This window comes from Meles meles, chromosome 11 (genome assembly GCF_922984935.1).
Source record: "Meles meles chromosome 11, mMelMel3.1 paternal haplotype, whole genome shotgun sequence".
Classification (NCBI taxonomy): domain Eukaryota; kingdom Metazoa; phylum Chordata; class Mammalia; order Carnivora; family Mustelidae; genus Meles; species Meles meles.
In genome coordinates this window covers 19313549-19330971 of record NC_060076.1, presented here as the reverse complement: position 1 = coordinate 19330971, position 17423 = coordinate 19313549, and the positions used below count along the sequence as shown (strand labels likewise).

The 17423-nt window shown below is 46.4% G+C and overlaps 1 protein-coding gene across 1 annotated transcript; it reads left to right on the top strand.

The window, feature by feature from the left end:
* The first annotated feature begins 3267 nt into the window (after window positions 1-3267).
* Window positions 3268-10756, top strand: ATP6V1G1 (ATPase H+ transporting V1 subunit G1). The gene is made up of 3 exons (XM_046023461.1): window positions 3268-3432; window positions 6909-7009; window positions 9965-10756. Exons 1-3 carry the CDS (start codon window positions 3351-3353, stop codon window positions 10136-10138), a joined length of 357 nt encoding a protein of 118 aa, XP_045879417.1. The 5' UTR covers window positions 3268-3350; the 3' UTR covers window positions 10139-10756.
* The last annotated feature ends 6667 nt before the right edge of the window (window positions 10757-17423 follow it).

The window sequence follows — 17423 nt, the reverse complement described above, 5'->3', positions numbered from 1 at the left end:
CTCTGGGAAGAGTAGGCACAGCATGGGCTGGATTTGAGCATAGTCTCACTTCCTTGTGCAGTGAACAACCTGTTCAACTATAGTACTGACCCTGCAAAGTTTCTCTCTCGAGCAGTCACTTTATCTGTGGCAAATTTCCACCCACTAAGTACACTAGGTTGAGAGATAAAAGTAAAAGGCCCATTGATTATTTTGAGAATTCACTATCACCAGGATTCAGATACCTGTGTTACTAGGAGTGGTGAGTACATTCTAAGCTAGTTACATGTATTAACTAATTTAACCCTCACAATTACCCTATTCAATGGTGATCAACTCCCATTTTTTTTAAAATTTTATTTATTTATTTGACATACAGAGATCACAAGTGGGCAGAGAGGCAGGCAAAGAGAGAGGATGTAGGGCTCCATCCCAGGACTCTGGGAACATGACCTGAGCCGAAGGCAGAGGCTTTAACCCACTGAGCCACCCAGGTGCCCCTCAGCACCCATTTTTAACATATAAGGAGTCTGAGGCTCACAGTGGTCAAGTAACCTGCTCAAGGTCACCCAGCAAGTAAATGACAGAGCTGGATTTGAACCCAGCTGTCTAGTTTCCTTAGGCAAGGCAGTGACAGGCCCCAGTTCCCTGAGTCATTGCTGACCTGGAGCTTGTGAAGGTCATCATTACTCCTTCACCTCCTTTCCAGTTGTGTTTGAAAAGCCACACATCTGATCTGAATGGACAGTCTTTTCTTAGATGTGTTAATACTTCCACTCATCTGGGGTACAAAGTCTGGGATCCACTGGGGATTCTTCAGATGACCTTGCGAATTTTTCCTCTGGAATGCAGGCTCAAGACTTCAAGGCTTCCCTTGAAAAGCAATTGCTTCACCCTCATTTCCTGGTTATTTGGGGACATCTCCCCGGAGTGCCCAAGTCCTGACAACTAACACCCACTCAGATAACCAGAAAATACAAAGCAGTCTGAAAATTTTAGAAGATGGATTGTCTAGTATTGTTCTCTTTATACAATAAACTTGAAATGTTGCAAGCAAAGAAAGAAAAAAAAAAGAGAAGAAAAGAGAAAAAAATCTGGAATGTGTAGATATTTCCATGCTTTCAGGAAGCTGGCTGTTAGCGGAACCCTAATGTGAAGGCTTTTGCTAAATGGAGGACCAGATTGGTAAATCAAACAATTACCCCCCAGCCAGATAAAAACAACAGCTTTCATTTCCTGACATTTACAACAGAGGAGAAACCTGCAAGGGCTTAGGCTTCGTACCCATCCCCCTCCTCATCTCTCTCTCTCTCTTTCCCTAACAGTTTTATTGTGACAGAATTCACAACTGTGCCATCAGAAATTTGGTATTTTAAGTATATTCACAAGACCTGCAACTCTCACTGCTACTTCATGCTGTTACATTTTCACCATCCCAAAAGAAACTCCAGATCAGTTAGCCATCACTCCTCCTTCCCTCTCCCCCAGCTCCTGTCAAGCCACTAACCTGCTTTCTGTCCCCATACATTTGCCTATTCTGAACATTTCACATCAGTGGAACTGCACAACATATGGTCTTTGTGCCTGCATTCTTTCATTTAGCGTATTGTTACCAAGGTCCATCCGTATTGCTACAAGTATCAGTACTTACTTCTGTTCGTGATCAAATAGTATCTCATCTTGTGGATATGCCACATTTTGTTTATCTTCTCATTGGCTGATAGGCATTTGGGTTATTTCCACTTTTGGGCTTCCATCATCTCTTAATCCTTTTTCCACTCTTAGAAGTATGCGTTACTTAGAAGTATCCTCTGTTAATTGTTTGGATGAATTATGTTTTCACAGAACACCGAAAATGACAAATCTTCCCCGAAAATCCTTGTCTGAACTTAAAGTTCCAGAGACCAGTCAAGCACAGTTTCTTCTATCAGGAAAGAACAGGTGTTCTGGATTTCAGCCTTCTTTCCAGCCTTCAGCTCTAACTTCCATCAAAGGAAAATGTCCTGAGCCCTGAATCCAGCTCCTCCTCCAGTGCGAAGATGCTTCTGTGGAAAAGTTCTGGCATTCCTTTGTTCCCAGTGCTTGGTGGACTCCAGGAGACCATCTCCTTCTTCCCACAATCCACCAGATTCTTGCAGAAGAGCACAGTGGATCAGATGTTCCACTCTGTAAGCCTGGGTCCATTCAAATACCCCATCTGACAGTTAATAGGGGAGTGACTTTGGGCAAGTTAACTTAACCCGCCTGAGCTTCAGTTTCGTTAATATAGAAAGGAATTAATAATATTACCTTAGAGTTGCTGTCAGGAGCAAATCAAGTCTTCAGGCAGAATCTGTCATATTGTAAACTGAACTATTGGCTTCCTATCTACCTATCTGTGCTGGGGGATATCTCTGTGCCAAATTGCTTCCCCTAAATCCACACATGCTGGTCCTTTCCCACTAATCAACCCTATCTTTCTCTAACACTAAGCCCCACTATCTTTTCCTGGCTAACTTTTTACTCTTTTGATCTTATTTTAAATGTCACTTCCGTGGAAAAGCCCTCACAGCCACCTCCACATCCCCCTCTTTCTTAAAGTGCTCTGGTTTTCCTTCATTACTTTATCAGTTTGCAAATTTTTTTTTCCCCTCCATCAACCCTGCACTCTACCAGGGACTTTGTCTTGCTCTCTGCTATTTCCTCAGTACCAACAGTGGTCTAGGATCACAGCAGGCATTCATTAAATATTTATGGAAAATAGTCCAACTCATCCCTGAACTGGGACAGAGAAGGAAAGCATCTTCCCCCAAATCACACAGCATATTAATGTTAGATCTGTCCCCAAGTACCCTATTACCAATCCATGCTCTATGCCCCGAGCCTGGTAGGACTTTTCTTAACATGCCTCCTAATGTATTCAAGTGCCAAGGAACATTCCAGAAAGGGGAGAGAGAGTGAAACGGTGCAAAATACGGGAAGCTATTTGTGTTTTGGCCTGACTCCTTCTCTCCCGACCTTAATGCGGGCATGTTGCAAAGTGAGGATTACAGCAATAACGACGTGGCGCCACAGCGACTGAACCAGAGAACGAACACCCACACGTTGGAGCAGGACGAGGCCGAGTGGGGGAGGGGTGAAAGACAGAAGACAGATCCTGCGCAGGCGCAGCCGCGACGCTCGGCCCTTTCTTTCCCGCCCCACCCCTTCCCTCTCCAGTCACCAGACGCCGAGTGCAATCAGCTGACGCGGCGCTGCGGTCGTCACGTGATGGTGGGCGGGGCGCCGGCGCAGAGCGCAGGCGCAGATCATAGGCGGCTGGGTCAGCTGACCCGAGGGACCCGCTCGAACCGATTTAGGCCGCTTCCCTCGGCCTTCGAGTCGCCACCGCCATGGCCAGCCAGTCGCAGGGGATCCAGCAGCTGCTGCAGGCCGAGAAGCGGGCTGCCGAGAAGGTGTCGGAGGCCCGCAAGCGTGAGTTTCGGGGTGGGGCGGTCGGGCGTGGCGCGGGTGCAGAGATCGTGGATAAGGCCCTCAAAACTGAGGCGTGGAGGGGTGGTGACCGTCGCGGAAGCTTGTGAGTCTCGCTGTCTGGATGTGAGACTCCGGAAGGCTTGTAGGCCGTCTGGATGCTGCGATGTGGGGTGGTAGATAGGACGAAGAAACAATAGTAGGATGATCTTCTTGGGATCGGGGTGGGGGGGGTGTGGAATGGGCTGTTCAAAGGGAACTCGTCTTCGCCCGTCACTTGCTCCTTTGTGTTGCTCTGTCTCGGTGTGCAGAGCTGCCATCCATGCTGTTGCTCAGGCTGGAAACAGCCCTTTTGCCACGTCTCTTCCTCTTCGCCAGGTTTAGTCAGTCGCCTAGATGTTTATTATGGCTGTTCGCTTCCCCCCCTCCCTACAGCTAGCATCTTAGCCCGGGACATTAGATTTTCTGAGGCTCTGGTACCAGCCTGATGCGTTAATTTCTTTAAAAAAGGGTTGTTGTTTTGTTTTTTAATGTGGTTAATATGTGCCAGACGCCTTGGCGTGGTGCACCAGTGTCTCCATCAACACGGTATTCGGAGTCCCAGAGAAGGAAGCAGATACTGGGTGGGTTAGTTGCAGGTGACATGAAGGCTAGAGTTGAGAAATGTAAGATTGCTCAAGAACTTCACAGGTGGTTCTGATCTAGACTGGTGAGTGGGAGAAGGCCACCTCCTTCAAGTCCATTTTCCTCACTGCAGTCAGAGCCCTCCCTGGGATGCAGATCACAGTCAGCAAACGTGTAGTGCCTGAAGAGTAAAGCTCAGATTCCTTCAGAGGGTGCAGGCAGCGTTTTTTGGACCCGTGTCTAGCTTTCTTCCCTTATCTCATTTTTAGGTTCTCTTCTCCAGGTATCCTGAACCACTGTGATGCCTGTGTGACCTACCAACCTTTGCATCGCTCTTTTCTCTGTTTGGAAATGCTTTTTTCTAGTTTCTACTCTCTTTTCTCTAACACTTATTTGTCCTTCACATCTTAAAATGTAGGCAGCAGTTCTTCCAGGAAGCTTTCCCTGGCTTGTCGTCGCCTCTCGGGCTAGGCCAGGAGTCCTTTCTAAGAGCTTATTTCTGTCATAGCTGTGCAATAACTTGTTTCTTTATATGGCTCAGTCACTAGAGTAAGCTCCGGGGTTGCAGGGACTATGTGCAGATTCAGCTGTATCTATTCATTTTCCCATCTGGTGAGATAGGTATTTTTTCCCTTTTATACAGATGGGTGAAATGAGGCTTAGAGAAAGGATTTGACCATAACCTGGGAAGCAGCATAATAGCCTAGAGGTCTCTTTTTCCATGCAAGGATAAAATAGCAAGAACTGTTAGTCTTAGTAATTCCTTGGTCTTTCTCCTGTTATAAGACTTAAACTTTTATTCCACACCCAAATAGATTTCAAGCGTGGCTCTTGTAATTTCTGGATGAGGGGTTGTTGTGTGATATTCTGTGTTTCATAGGAAAAGGTTTCTTTGAGGGAACTGGAGACGGGAACAAGCCTTTTACTCTTGCTCTGGTGACTGGAAAGTTTTGTGTTCTTCATAGACTGTTTCTCATCACGCTCTTTATAAAGTATTTCCAGAATGACTTAGAGTCTGTCCCATGATGGCTTATTAGTAACAGAAGTTGTGTCTTTTGAGAAGCATGTGAGGTAATTTGGGGGAGGTGCAGGAACAAACACTTGGAGTATGGTAAGAATAATTCTGAGGGTCTTGGAGGTAGGGATCATGTTTTACATTTTTCTCTCTCTGATCAAGCTTGGTGCAAGGTCTTGTGTATCTCCGATAGCTATTAGGTATTTACTGAATGAATCTGTTTTAAAGGAGTGAGTTTATAGCTGGTGTACATTACAGAATTTGCAGTAATTAGGAACAGAAGTATTGATGAAACTACAGTTTGAAAAGATTCACTGCCTTTCTTGATCTGTAGTTACGGTTAACTTGTCCATTTAGGAATCGATGTGACAAAATGGTCCAGCCTACATTTTTTGTGAAATCGTTGCTTTGGACCACAAAACTGAATTGTGTTACAGTTTATTTTATTGGAGTAAAACAAAATATTGGCTCCCTTAAAAATAAACTTTGAAAGAAATGTGATTTCCTGTTTGAATATTTATTTTTGGTTTTCAAAGAAGCCTATCAGAATTGAACTTTGAAGATATCTGGTGTGCAGAGAGTGGTTTTATCTTAATTCAGAGAGCTGTGGGGATTGGGAGTGACGAGGAGAGTGGTTTTGTGAAGTTATGTGGAGCTAGAATAATGTTTGAACCATAAATGTTATTTGTAGAGTAGAAAAGATCTTTGGCTCTGTAATAATGGCATTGAATGTAGCTGATGAGGAGGATGGCATGTGGAGGACAGGGTAGAAGTAGGCTCACGTGGATAGCAGTAGGCCCTAAATAAGACTGGAGTAAAATACGCTTGCAGAAGCAGTCTCTGGGTGCTTAGGGACATCTTTTGATTGTTTTTACCAGAAATGTCACGGAGCATTGATATTGTGGAGTCATTATACATCCTGTTCTTCATTAGGCGGTGGGAGGTAAAATTTAGTTTCATTTGCCCACATGGTTTGAGTGGGATTTGAGAAATTGATATACAATGATGTTTAATAAAGCTTACTCTTAGACACAGGATGGTTTATGTTCTGAATTAAGTAAATGCCTAGGTTGACTCTTCTTCCCATCCCCATTTGGGTATCGGAGAAGTTTGATCCGGTGAGCAAAGATTCAAAGCAAAGACTATGTGTTGTTTGGCATTGTGGTCTGTTTTCATACAGGCTCTGATGGCATCTAGAGAAATTTTCAAGCTGTATGTTTATTCTCTTCAAGAAATCAGAGTACCTGTATTTCCTCACTTAGATGCTTGTGCAGTCTTAACCGTCCAAGGTTCCCCATTCCGGATTCCTTCCCAGAACTACTTTCATTACTTATTTCCTTGCGCACAGGTATGGTTTTTCGTTTCCAATATTACATCATCTGTTTCATTAGTTACATTTTAGGTTGATGTCCCTTGGGAGCATATTAGTCTCCTTGCTCAGCTTCTAAGCAGAGCTCCAGTTGTAATCAGTGGGATCCTTAGGTGTTTACTTCTTGGGAAGAGGAAGAGTTCCCCAGATGGCTAAATCCCCCATTTTGTCTTGGTTTTGAGTAGTGAAGATTGAGAGAATATTCTGACACATTACAGATTTTTTTCCATCATTTATAGTCTGTAGTTACGGAAGATGGTCCTTTTTACCTAATCACAAGTACAGCCTGGAGAGGGCAGGAACCTATACTCTTGAGTTATCTCTGAATTCCCTCTTCTATGCATGTCTCTTGGGACTGTATCTTTAATAAAAGTTTTTCCTTGTTTACTGATAGAATTTACCATCTTAGTCTCTCCTTCCTCTCCTTGTCTTTTAACCACTTCTTGATGTAGCTTTTTCCTTTGAAAACAGGAAAGAACCGGAGACTGAAACAGGCCAAAGAAGAAGCTCAGGCTGAAATTGAACAATACCGCCTGCAAAGAGAGAAGGAGTTCAAGGCCAAGGAAGCTGCGGTGGGCCTGGCTTATATTCATTACTGCTTTCATGTCTTGAGGCTTTCCTCTTCTCCCTTTTCCCCCAGGTTCTCAAAATACGCATCAGGGCTCGGAGATTGTGATTCTGGTTGAAAATTGAAATTTTGACTATTAAATGTCCAGGCTGAGTCTCTTAGGTGATCAGTTTTTAACTAACTTTGAATCCTAGTCTTCATTTACTCAGATCATTTCATAAATATCTATTGAGCATGTTAACCTGTGCCCGATGTTAGGGAACCAGCTGTGAACAGAAATAGACACGGTCCCTGCCTCATGGAGCTTAGCTTACAGTCTGATGGTCAGGGAGACAGTAATAAAGTGCGAGTCACGCAGACCTATAGCTTTAAGAGGGGCTGTAGCGGTCATAATGTCCATCAGCTGGAGCCCACTCCAGTGTGGTAGAGACACTTAGTGACAGTGTGGGCTGGGCTATGAAGCAGAAGATGGCGTGCAATAGTAGTAGAACAACAGGTCACGAAGCAGGGAGAATTCTGGAAAGGGAAAAGGCTGGAGGAGGGCTTCACAGAGGAAAGAAACTCTATCAGTACTCTTGGATACAGGTGGCAGAAAACAATTCAAACTAGTGTACACAAAATGGAATTTATTGGCTTTTGTAATTAAAGACCCAGGTGAAAGGCTAACTCTGTTTTGATCCAGGAGCTTCAGTAATGCTCTCAGGACATTATTTCCATCTCTCAGCTCTGCCCTTGTCTTTGTGGGCTTCATTCTCAAGTTCTACCTTGTGACCTTCACTGGTTTCAGACACACACCATCCCAGGCCCAAGTCCAGTGATGAAGGGCACATGCCTCCCTTGTTGCAGTAAGTAGCAAAAGTGTCCTCCATCTTTGGACTGCCTCAGTGCTATTCAAACTTGAAATGTCCCTGACTCTTGAACTGAGGCAGATTGGTGCTGTCAGTGGTCAGACTGTCCACAAAACATTGTAGCAGTCCTCATGTTAGGGCACCTGCCTTGGCTTATTTGTACGTCGATGCTGTAGTTGCTTACAGAGACAGGAGCAATGCTGTGGGGCAGACATGAGCTCTGAGGTTTCCTATCGGTGTTCAGTGTAACCCCTTCAGCTTGGACACAGCTGACTGAGGCCTGGCTTGTGGTTTATATTCACAGAACAGAGATCATGTCCCCCTTCCCCTACCCCCACCCCCAGTAGGGTTACGGACCTTTAAAAATAAGAATTAGCAACTGAGCTAACATGAAATGCCTCTCTGTTACGCCAGTATGAAAAGTTACAATAGTCCCAAGTGTGAATTCAGGAAGCGTGGGTTCGAATCTTTACATGTTCACTTTGAACTCTTTGAGCTTTGGTTTCGTTATCTCTGAGAAGGGAGTGATGGCCTCCGTGCAGGTTAAGGAGGACTAGGTGACACGTGAGAGAAGGCTGTCCCCTTGTGTGCTGTCATGTGTGTACAGCTAGGGAGGGCTAGAGTTAATGCACACGGAAAGAGGCAGGAGCAGGTTAGACGATAGAAGCGGTCAGACACAAAAGTTTGTCTTCAAGAACCTGATAGGGAGACTTCCTTAAGCTATTTCCTCAGGCTCCAGGATGAACTCTCCGGGGGACCCCTCCTTTTGCTCTCTATGTAAGTTGCATGGAGGCATGTCTGCCCACGCAGGGGAACACGGTGCTCTGGGCTTCCTGTGGGAACCCCTCACCCCATCACTCCCCGTGTGGCCTCAGTATTTGCGCAATCCCTCCCTGAGGTCCGAGCCATCCCCTCTTTCAGCACCCTGGGCCAGCTGCTCCCTGGACAGAGCCCTAACCTCCATTCTGCCTCTGGCTGGGTTGCCTTCTCTTGTCTGGTAAGTTCCGACAGGGCCTGCCTCTCCAGGGGCCTCCAAGAAAAGTATTTTTTACGGCTTTCTCCGTCTGCTATTGACCTGTTAATAAAGGGCTTGTAGTAAGAAGAAGAACCTGATAGGTCTCATTCTAACAAGGTAGGCCTATACTTGACAGAAAGCCAGCCATACCGTGAAGACTGAGGATAAAAGAAAATTTATCCATCACTGTGTGTTAAAGTGTGTGTTAAATTGTGAATGGAGATGAAAGAGTAAGACATGATTAAAAATTCAAGCAGTAAAATAGGGCGACAATGAAGATAGTCTCCCTCCCACCCAGACCTTCAATTTTCCTCATAAACTGTCACTATTAATAGTTTCTAGCATATTCTGCTAGAATATTTATATTTGAAAGAATAGATGTCGTGTATTCATAATACTGGGGAACCTGCTGCTGAATGTAAGAGCTGGAACATGAACCAGTTATGCAGAAACCGTTCCTCCAAAACTGCATCCTCTTGTGTTTATTTTTACTTTATTTTATTTTTGTTTTATTTTTAAGCAGCTGGCTTTCTTTTTTAATATATCATGATTTATCTCTCCCTTTTAAAACCACACAAGGAAACACATTTACTAACCACACTGACACCATTTTGTATCTTGCTTTTTTTCTCCTTAAACTGCATATTTTACAGTTCATTCCGTCTTGCTGCACACATCTACTTTATCTTTCTTTATAGCTGAGAATGTTCTCTGGTAGAGATGCACCATAATTTGTTTAACCAGTTCTCGGGTATTGGATCTTTGGGTTCATTCCAGTCTTTGGTTAGGGCTGTACGTTAGACTCTGGAGCGTGTGAATATATTGCTCTCCAGGGTAATTTCTGAGCCGTGGAAATGCTGTGCAGTTTACCTTTTGATAGATGGTCAAAGGTTGGCCACCAAAGTGATTGCCTCAGTTTTTGTTCCTATTAACCAGGAACACCATCTTCCCCACATGCTCTTCAATCACGAGGTTACATGGCCCACTGCTGATTATTTGTGTTCACTGCTGAAATTCGGTTGCTCCAGAACTAAGGAGGCGCCAGCTCGAGCGCCAACCTGACCTTCGCTGTGTGTCCTTACCCTCCCGACTCCAGGCTCTGGGATCCCACGGCAGCTGCAGCACTGAAGTGGAGAAGGAGACCCAGGAGAAGATGACCATCCTGCAGACCTACTTCCTGCAGAATAGGGATGAAGTCCTGGATAACCTCCTGGCCTTTGTCTGTGACATCCGGCCAGAAATCCACGAAAACTACCGCCTAAATGGATAAGGGGAGGAAGGAGCAGCTCTGCGTGCAGATTGGCATGTTAGATACCTTCATGGAAAACGAAGCTTCAGCATAGCTTGAGTAGTTACATCCTTGGGAAAAGGCATTAAATTATTTCTGTATATTATGTAGTAGTTCCCTTCACTTCTTGGAGAATAGCAAATCTAGCTTCTTTGTATAAACGTAGAGCTTATCCAAAGATTTTCTCCTTTTACCTCATATTTAGAAATTTAATGTGTATACGTGGTTTGTTTTCCTATGCCTTTTAGCTCAAGCAACATATATATCAGTACTTTACTTTCTTAGATGTAGTTAAAAATTTTTTTTTTTTTTAAAAGAAAGAAAGGGATTAAAATTTTTTTTCCCTAAAGCTTTCTTGAAGGTCAGGGGCTTTATCTATGAAAAAGTAGTAAATAGTTATTTGTAACTTGTGTGAAGCAGCAGCCAGCCTTAAAATAGTCCTTTCTGGCTAAGGGTAGAACAGCGAATACTAGTATATATTGTTTGGGCTGCTTTTAGTTTCTCTTAATCAAAATTATTAGATGATAGAATTCAAGAACTTGTTACATGTTATTACTTGGTGTACTGATAATCATTTAAAAGTAAAGACATTGTCATGCATTTCCCCTGCTCTGGTTCATTCTTTTTGGTAATGCAGAGTGCACTTCGACCCAGACGTTCTGCAGAACTTCTTAGGAACTTAAATTAGCACAGGTAGCACATACACATTTGCACGCATACTCAGAAGATACTTGCGGTGTGTATCTGAGCAGGAAGGAAATCACTTGTGATATCACCCAGCAATCGGTTCAGAAAACAGCATCCGACCAGTAGTAAGTCTGCAGTTTGCCTTTTCTCTAGAGCACCCTGGACTGGGATAGCCGTGGGCAAGTTATCAAGCATCTGTCTTCCCTGGTGGGCTACATGATATGTGTAGTATCTATAGGAACTTCACACTAGCTCTTAAGAGTGAAATGCTCTGTGACTCTCCGTTAGCCTGAAGTCTTTAGAGGCCACGTAATTTCTGTTAGATGCGAACAGTTGGAAGAGAACCTGGGATTTCCTTGCTTGTTCTGAGAAAGGACGAGAGCATTAGATGCCCTTTGAAAAAAATCACATTTTATGAGACTCAGCGTGGGTTGATTTTAGGCTGTGTCTGTCTCTAGTTACTGTTCCTTTTTATAGTATGATTCCTCAAAAGAGTTCCGTGTGAGCTTTTCCAGTTTTGACTGTGAAAACACTCTAGTCAGGCTTGCCACTCCACTGAAAGTGAGTGTCAAGGTCAGCAGTGATGACTGCATTGAGAGGTACAGTCTTCCTCCCCCTTGACTTCCAGTCCTGTTTGACAGGGTCGATCAGTTCTTCTTGAGGCACTTTCGTAGCTTCAGTTCTCGTGCTTTAGTTCTAACTCCCTTTTCCCAGGGCTTTGTTCTTGAACTTCTCTGTGCTCGTTCCCTTGTTGAAACCCACCTTCTCTTCATGGATTTAAACACCACCTCTGTTGAAGACTTGAGTTTATATTCAGCTTCTCTCTCCTGAACTTGAGCTGTCAATTGCGTATTTGCTATTTTGGTTTGGATATCTAGTAAACATCTCCATCTTAATGTGTTCCACACGGTACCCGGATTGGTTGGGACTTGACTCCTGGTGTTGCTGAGTGCAGCAAAGTCCATCTCTGCCTGCTGCAAATTCGGATTTCCCAAACCGGAGGAGCATGAAGAAGCAACACCTGCATTCACCAGTTCAGATGCAGTATCTAACCTGTTTGCCACCAGTATTTTCATCCTGGGTTCATAGGGTTCTACTGAACATACCTTTCTGCCTGACTCTTCACTTCTAGCCGTCCGGCTGAACGTTGGTAAAGTTGAAGAAGCAACTTAAGTCCTTTAGGAGCGTGGTCTAGGGTCGGTTGAGAGGTAAGATCTGAAAGCTTGGTGGTCTGGGAGAGAGGAACCTAAATGGTCTGAAGAGTGTAGGGAATGTCAAGTGAGTGGAAAGACGTGGCTGTGAGGGGTAGGGGAAAGAGGGGCAGTAGTGGTGGATGGCGGAGGTGGTTTAAGGGAGGTGAGAACAGGTTTAGAGGGCAGGGAAGGGAATAGAGGAAGTGAGACTGGAGAAGGTCTTCCGGTTGGAGAGTGAGCCCAGAGAGGTCTGGAGGTTGCTGGAGCACAGATGGGGGGAACTAGTTCTAGCCTTCAAGCTTGGTGGAGCTCAGGGAAAATGCTGGGTGTTTGTGTCCTGCTGGGCCAGTTGAAACCATCTCTGGGAGTGGCGCCAGGACAAAAGTTTTAAAATCTCCCTTGGGGAGGGCCTTCCATTGTGGCCCGACATGAGAAACTAGCATCTGTTTGGTTCTTTGGCCACTAAGGCAGAGGATGGTTCTGACGTGGAATGAACTAATACACACATATATGTAGAACGGTGTGTGATTTGTTCCCATTGAACATAAAGGATATTCACATACTAGTGCGAGTCGTTAATCTCAGAAGAAGGGTCTGGGCTGTGACGGGAGGGTTTTGTTTGTTTGGGTTTTTTTCGCACTTTTCATTTCCAGGGTTTTTCAGCAATGTCCCTGGTCTCTACCCACTGGTTGCTAGTAGTATCCCTTCAGCTGTGACAACCAAGAACACCTGTTTCAGGTGTCCCCGGGGGGCCCAGACCACCCCCCAGTTAAGAACCATGTCCTAGAGTAATTCTTAAAAACAAAGTACCACCCGTGATTCCTGGAACATTCCAGGTACTCAGCGAAAATTTTCTAATTTTTATAAAATTTTTCCTTTTCCCTCTAATCATCCTTGATTTGCATGTCTATTACTAGCGGTCACTGGTCCCTATAGGATACGCTGAAATCCCAGTGGCTAAATACAAAGGTCTATTTCTTACACAGTTGGATGACTGCAGGGCAGCTGTTCTGGGGTGTCAGTGACTCAGTTTCCTTCCCTTTGCCTTTCTGCCATCTTAGCACATGGTTTCCATGATGGCAGCGGCAGAGGAAGGAGAAGTTGGCAGACAGGCACCAGCTCTTACATGCCCCGGTCCTGAAGTTGGCCAGCAGGGGTCCGTGAGCCAGCCTAACTGCAAGGGGTCTAAGAAGGGAGAGCCCAGGGATATTTGGATATTCAGTGAATAAACAATGCTACAGTTAACAGCTTTCTCCATGCTGGCTGACGTTCTGAGAACTGTACTGGTATTACCCGATCCACATAGCAACTTTATTTTGCGGGTTGTGAGGCAGAGAGGTTGCAAGGATGAGTGGTGCTGGGGCCCAGACCGAGCCTGGCGGTCTAGCTGAGCATCTGTGCCAATCACGGCCTGCGCTCGGCACCGAGCAGATGGATCTCCGCTTTTATGCTTCTCACCTGTGTGATCCTTTTCCCTTGACATCTCTCACATCCCAGATTAATTGCTCCTCGGGGCAATTTCTTCTTTTTCTAAATTTTATTTTAAGTAGGTTCCCTGCCCAGCGTGGGGCTTGAAATCACGACTCTGAAATCAAGAGATTATGCTCCACAGACCGAGTCAGCCAGGCGTCCCTCCTCCGGGCAATTTCGTGTCACATGAACCCAGTGTGTAGAGAGCAGGATGCCCTCAGCACTGCCCATTACAAGCACAGAAACTCTGGCCATTCTGTTTGGTGCCAGTGCTCAGATCTACTTAAGTTCTTGGTGGAAGGCATAAAATGGCTTCTAGAAAGACCTTGTGTGTAATACCTATAAATTCTCTGAAGATGTACCATTCCCACTTCATGGGCAGAAAACCCCCCCGTCCTGAGTTTCTGAAAGGTGATGCTGTTTGCCAGAGGCCGTACATGGAACCTCTGTGTGGTTCAAGGGAGGGAGCCTAGGTTCCAGGTGCTTCGGTCAACATACAGTGCTCTTGCAGTTCAAGCGCGTGATCCCACTTTCGGGCATGGGAAAGCCGAGGCCCAGAGAGGCTTCTATCATGCTCAAGGTCACAGAGCAGGAAAGTGGCAGAATGGGCAGCAAGTCCAATCAGATCGGCCTGAAGGCTGCAAAGGAAAACCTTCCCTGCTCTGCCTGCAGCCTTTTCCCGAGGACTAGTGGGTGGAGGCCTCAGCCTCCTAAGGCTACAGCCGATGTTCTTGGCACATTTGGTCTTCTATACCAGGAGACTGACGGTGCCAGAAGTCAATGGAAGCTGCTTGGTGAGAAGGACTTGCTCTGTCGAGTCTGGCTTGCTCTTCTGTCTTTGACCTCTCCTATATTTTTCTCCCCTTCAGGGACAGTCTGGCAGGTCTCAGAGTGTTTTTCTCCTCTCAACTGATCTACCACTTCAGTGGCTCTGAAAAGAGCTTCCACTCAGGCAGGCAATTCCAGTTTTGCTCCCTCCCACCCCCGTCCCCTGGAGGCCTCTGAAGAGCAGGAGAGACAGGTCTTTACTGAAAGAGTTGGCCAGCAGTTCTGGGAGAGGAAGCTGCCAGATCATGTCAACATCTATCATCTCTGGCTTTTGAAAAACTTCAAATGATACTGGCTGGCAGGTCAGATGTCAGTTCAAGGCCATAGCTCACTGTGTTTGGAGGGCATGAGTGAAGGGGATGGGTGGGCTTGGAGGGCCAGGGGCACACAGCCCCCCCCCCCCCCCCCACTTCTCCTACTTGAAAGTAACTTACAAAGGGAAGAGTGGCAGCATTCTGGAACATGTGGCAGCAGCTGAAGATAAGATTAGGGGCGAAGCCAGGCTGGTTGTTCCAAGTACACGACTGGGTTGGCTACTGTTGTGCAGTTTTTGAGGGTAAAGACCAGAGGGTGGAAATCTCTAGTTAAAAGCCCAAGTACTTTCAGTTGTCCCCCCCTCTCCCAGCCAGATGCACCCTCTCCTTCTTTTATTCTCTTTGTACCCGTCTGTGGCTCTTGCTTTCCTGTGCTGTGTAGAAACAGATGCCTGACACCCCAGGCCTTCCTGACAGGAATTCAGAGTTTTTTGTTTTTTTTTTCTTCTGGTTTTCGACCCAGTTTCCCGACAACAGCACGTGACTTGTCTTACTGCCCGCACACCTTCTGACAAGGACAGCTGTGTGTTTAGTTCTAAGCACCCACGTGCTGGTGACCTATATTGTGTAGATCTCGTCGTGGAGAGCTCACCTCACAGTGTGGCACCCAGGATTTCAAGTCAATGTAATGGAGTTGCTCTCCAGTGAAAATTCTGTTGGGTGGGCTTTGGAAATAATTTTAAAAATAGCTTGCATTTACCAACATCAATTTTATATCAGCAAGAATTCCAGGCATTTTATATACACACTGAATTTTCCCACTGTCTCTCTGAGGTAGGTATGATTCCCCTTTACACATTAGGAAACTGAGGCACGAAGCAGTAAAATCACTTGCCCAAGGTCACGGAGCCAATTAGTGACATAGTCTGGATTTGAACCTGGGTCTGCCTGGCTTCCTGACCTGAATCTCTGTGTGATGTTGTTCAAACTATTCAGGCCATGGCATAAGTGGTATGTTTCTAAGAGAGTCAGGAAGTCAGTGAATCTAGAACATGCAGCCTAAGAACTAATTCCTGTGCTTTGTTTTTTTACTCACTCACCCAGCGGTTCTGAGGCTCCCCATGTCCCATCTGCTGCCACACCTGAAGACTCCGCCAGGCGGGGAAGAACCGCATTCCTTCTCACTTCAGGGTGGCAGGGAGTCGGTAGCCAGCCCTCAGACTTGCGTCTGTAACCCTTGCAAACACGATAGATGTTGCAACTGCTGAGTAGTGGTGGCTCTGGCTGGAGCTTGTGGTTACTTGGATTTACCTGTAGCTGAAGGCCTGATGATTCCATTCGCAGCGCTGCATTCACTACTTCAGATGCCCGTAGCACATCCTGAAGGCAGGGGGCTGGGGGACAGCTGGGACTGTGGGCGCCAAAGGTTTCTTCTTTTCTGGGGAAGGAGACGTTGAACAATGACCACATCACATGCTCCGTGTGTCTGTGGGTTAAACAAGGAGAAAGTTGGTACGGGGGGGCGGGGGGGGGGTGACTGGCTTGGGGTCCGGACAGGAACGGGGTTCCCAGAAGAAGTGCCCTTTCACCTGAGACCTGAGAATGGGTCCATCAGTCAGGTGTTGAGGTGGAACGGGGTTTGGGACTACTTTCCAGATGGAGAGGAATGGCAACCGTGGGAACTAGAAGTGAGAGAGGGCATGGGGTTTAGGAGGAACTGAGAAGAGCTCTGTGTTCTTGGAACTTAGGGGTTTTTGGGTTGAGGGGAGAGCGGGTAAACAGTCCAGGGTAGGCTGGGGCGGGGACGGGCTTGGGCTCACCACATAGAGCCTTGTGAATCCGTCCGGATAGTGCCACTGAAGCCTGCTCCCCAGAGAACTTGACTAGGTTTCACTCACCTTTGCCTGGATTTTCTTCACCTCTCTCTCTTTGTGTGGGGCCCCTACTGCCTGGTGCCCTGGTGCCAGGACTCACTGTATGCTGACGTTCCAGAAAGGTGAGAGGCGTTTTGCCTGGCTGGCCAAGGATGCCGCTCACTTCCACCAAAGCCTTCCCCGTAGGCGCTGCATCTTCTAAGTCTTACCATCTCTCAGCCTAGCAGATACCGTTCCCCTTCCAGAAAGGAGGGAACCAAAGCTCAAAGGGGTAAGCCTGCCTGTGCACATTCCTGTGTCGGTTATGCCGGAGCCTGGACAGCCAGTTCCAAAGGCCCATGTCTGCTGTGCCTCCCAGCACAGGACTGATGTGTCCACAGGGGAGTTCATGCTGGAGTAACATGCAGTGAGAATGCGGAGTCAAGGTCACCTGGCAGAAGAGGCAGGAGTTCGCTATCTGGCCTTAGGGAGGAGGTGGGCCTTGCTGGAGAGGCGGGATTTGAATGGGTGCTGACTGGGCCACACACCTGTCACAAGACCCCTTTCAAGGTCGCATCAGCAGTTAGGAAAGCTCCAGTATCCCATGGGCTCTCACTCCCACACCCCCAAATCGTGTTTTAGGAAATTAGGCAACCTAAATAGGAATCTTGTGTACCGTGTTCACTGCTGTTTGGTACAATGCCCAACACTTAGCAGATACCCAGTGTCCTCCGTTGCCCAATAAACGAATGAACTTCATCTCTAGCTACCTACTGTCCGCATCCTCACTCGCCTGGGGAGTGAGGGTGTCTGGACAGTATCTGCGGCTCTGTTCCTCAATCTGTGCTCTCTGCCCCGGAGCACTTCACCTCTGCCTCTGGCCGGGCCACAGCCAACTAAGTCTTGTGGCCTCAGAGGCCCCCAGCAATTTGGCAACATCTGTTGAAATTAAAAATGCATCCATTCTGACTCAGCAAGTCCA

Bases quoted from the DNA above. Each gene is read 5' to 3' on its own strand.
- ATP6V1G1 (XM_046023461.1), top strand. From the start codon at position 3,351: ATGGCCAGCCAGTCGCAGGGGATCCAGCAGCTGCTGCAGGCCGAGAAG. The intron at 3,433-6,908 runs GTGAGTTTCGGG...CTTTGAAAACAG, and splicing joins GGTGTCGGAGGCCCGCAAGC to GAAAGAACCGGAGACTGAAA. The intron at 7,010-9,964 runs GTGGGCCTGGCT...TCCCGACTCCAG, and splicing joins TCAAGGCCAAGGAAGCTGCG to GCTCTGGGATCCCACGGCAG.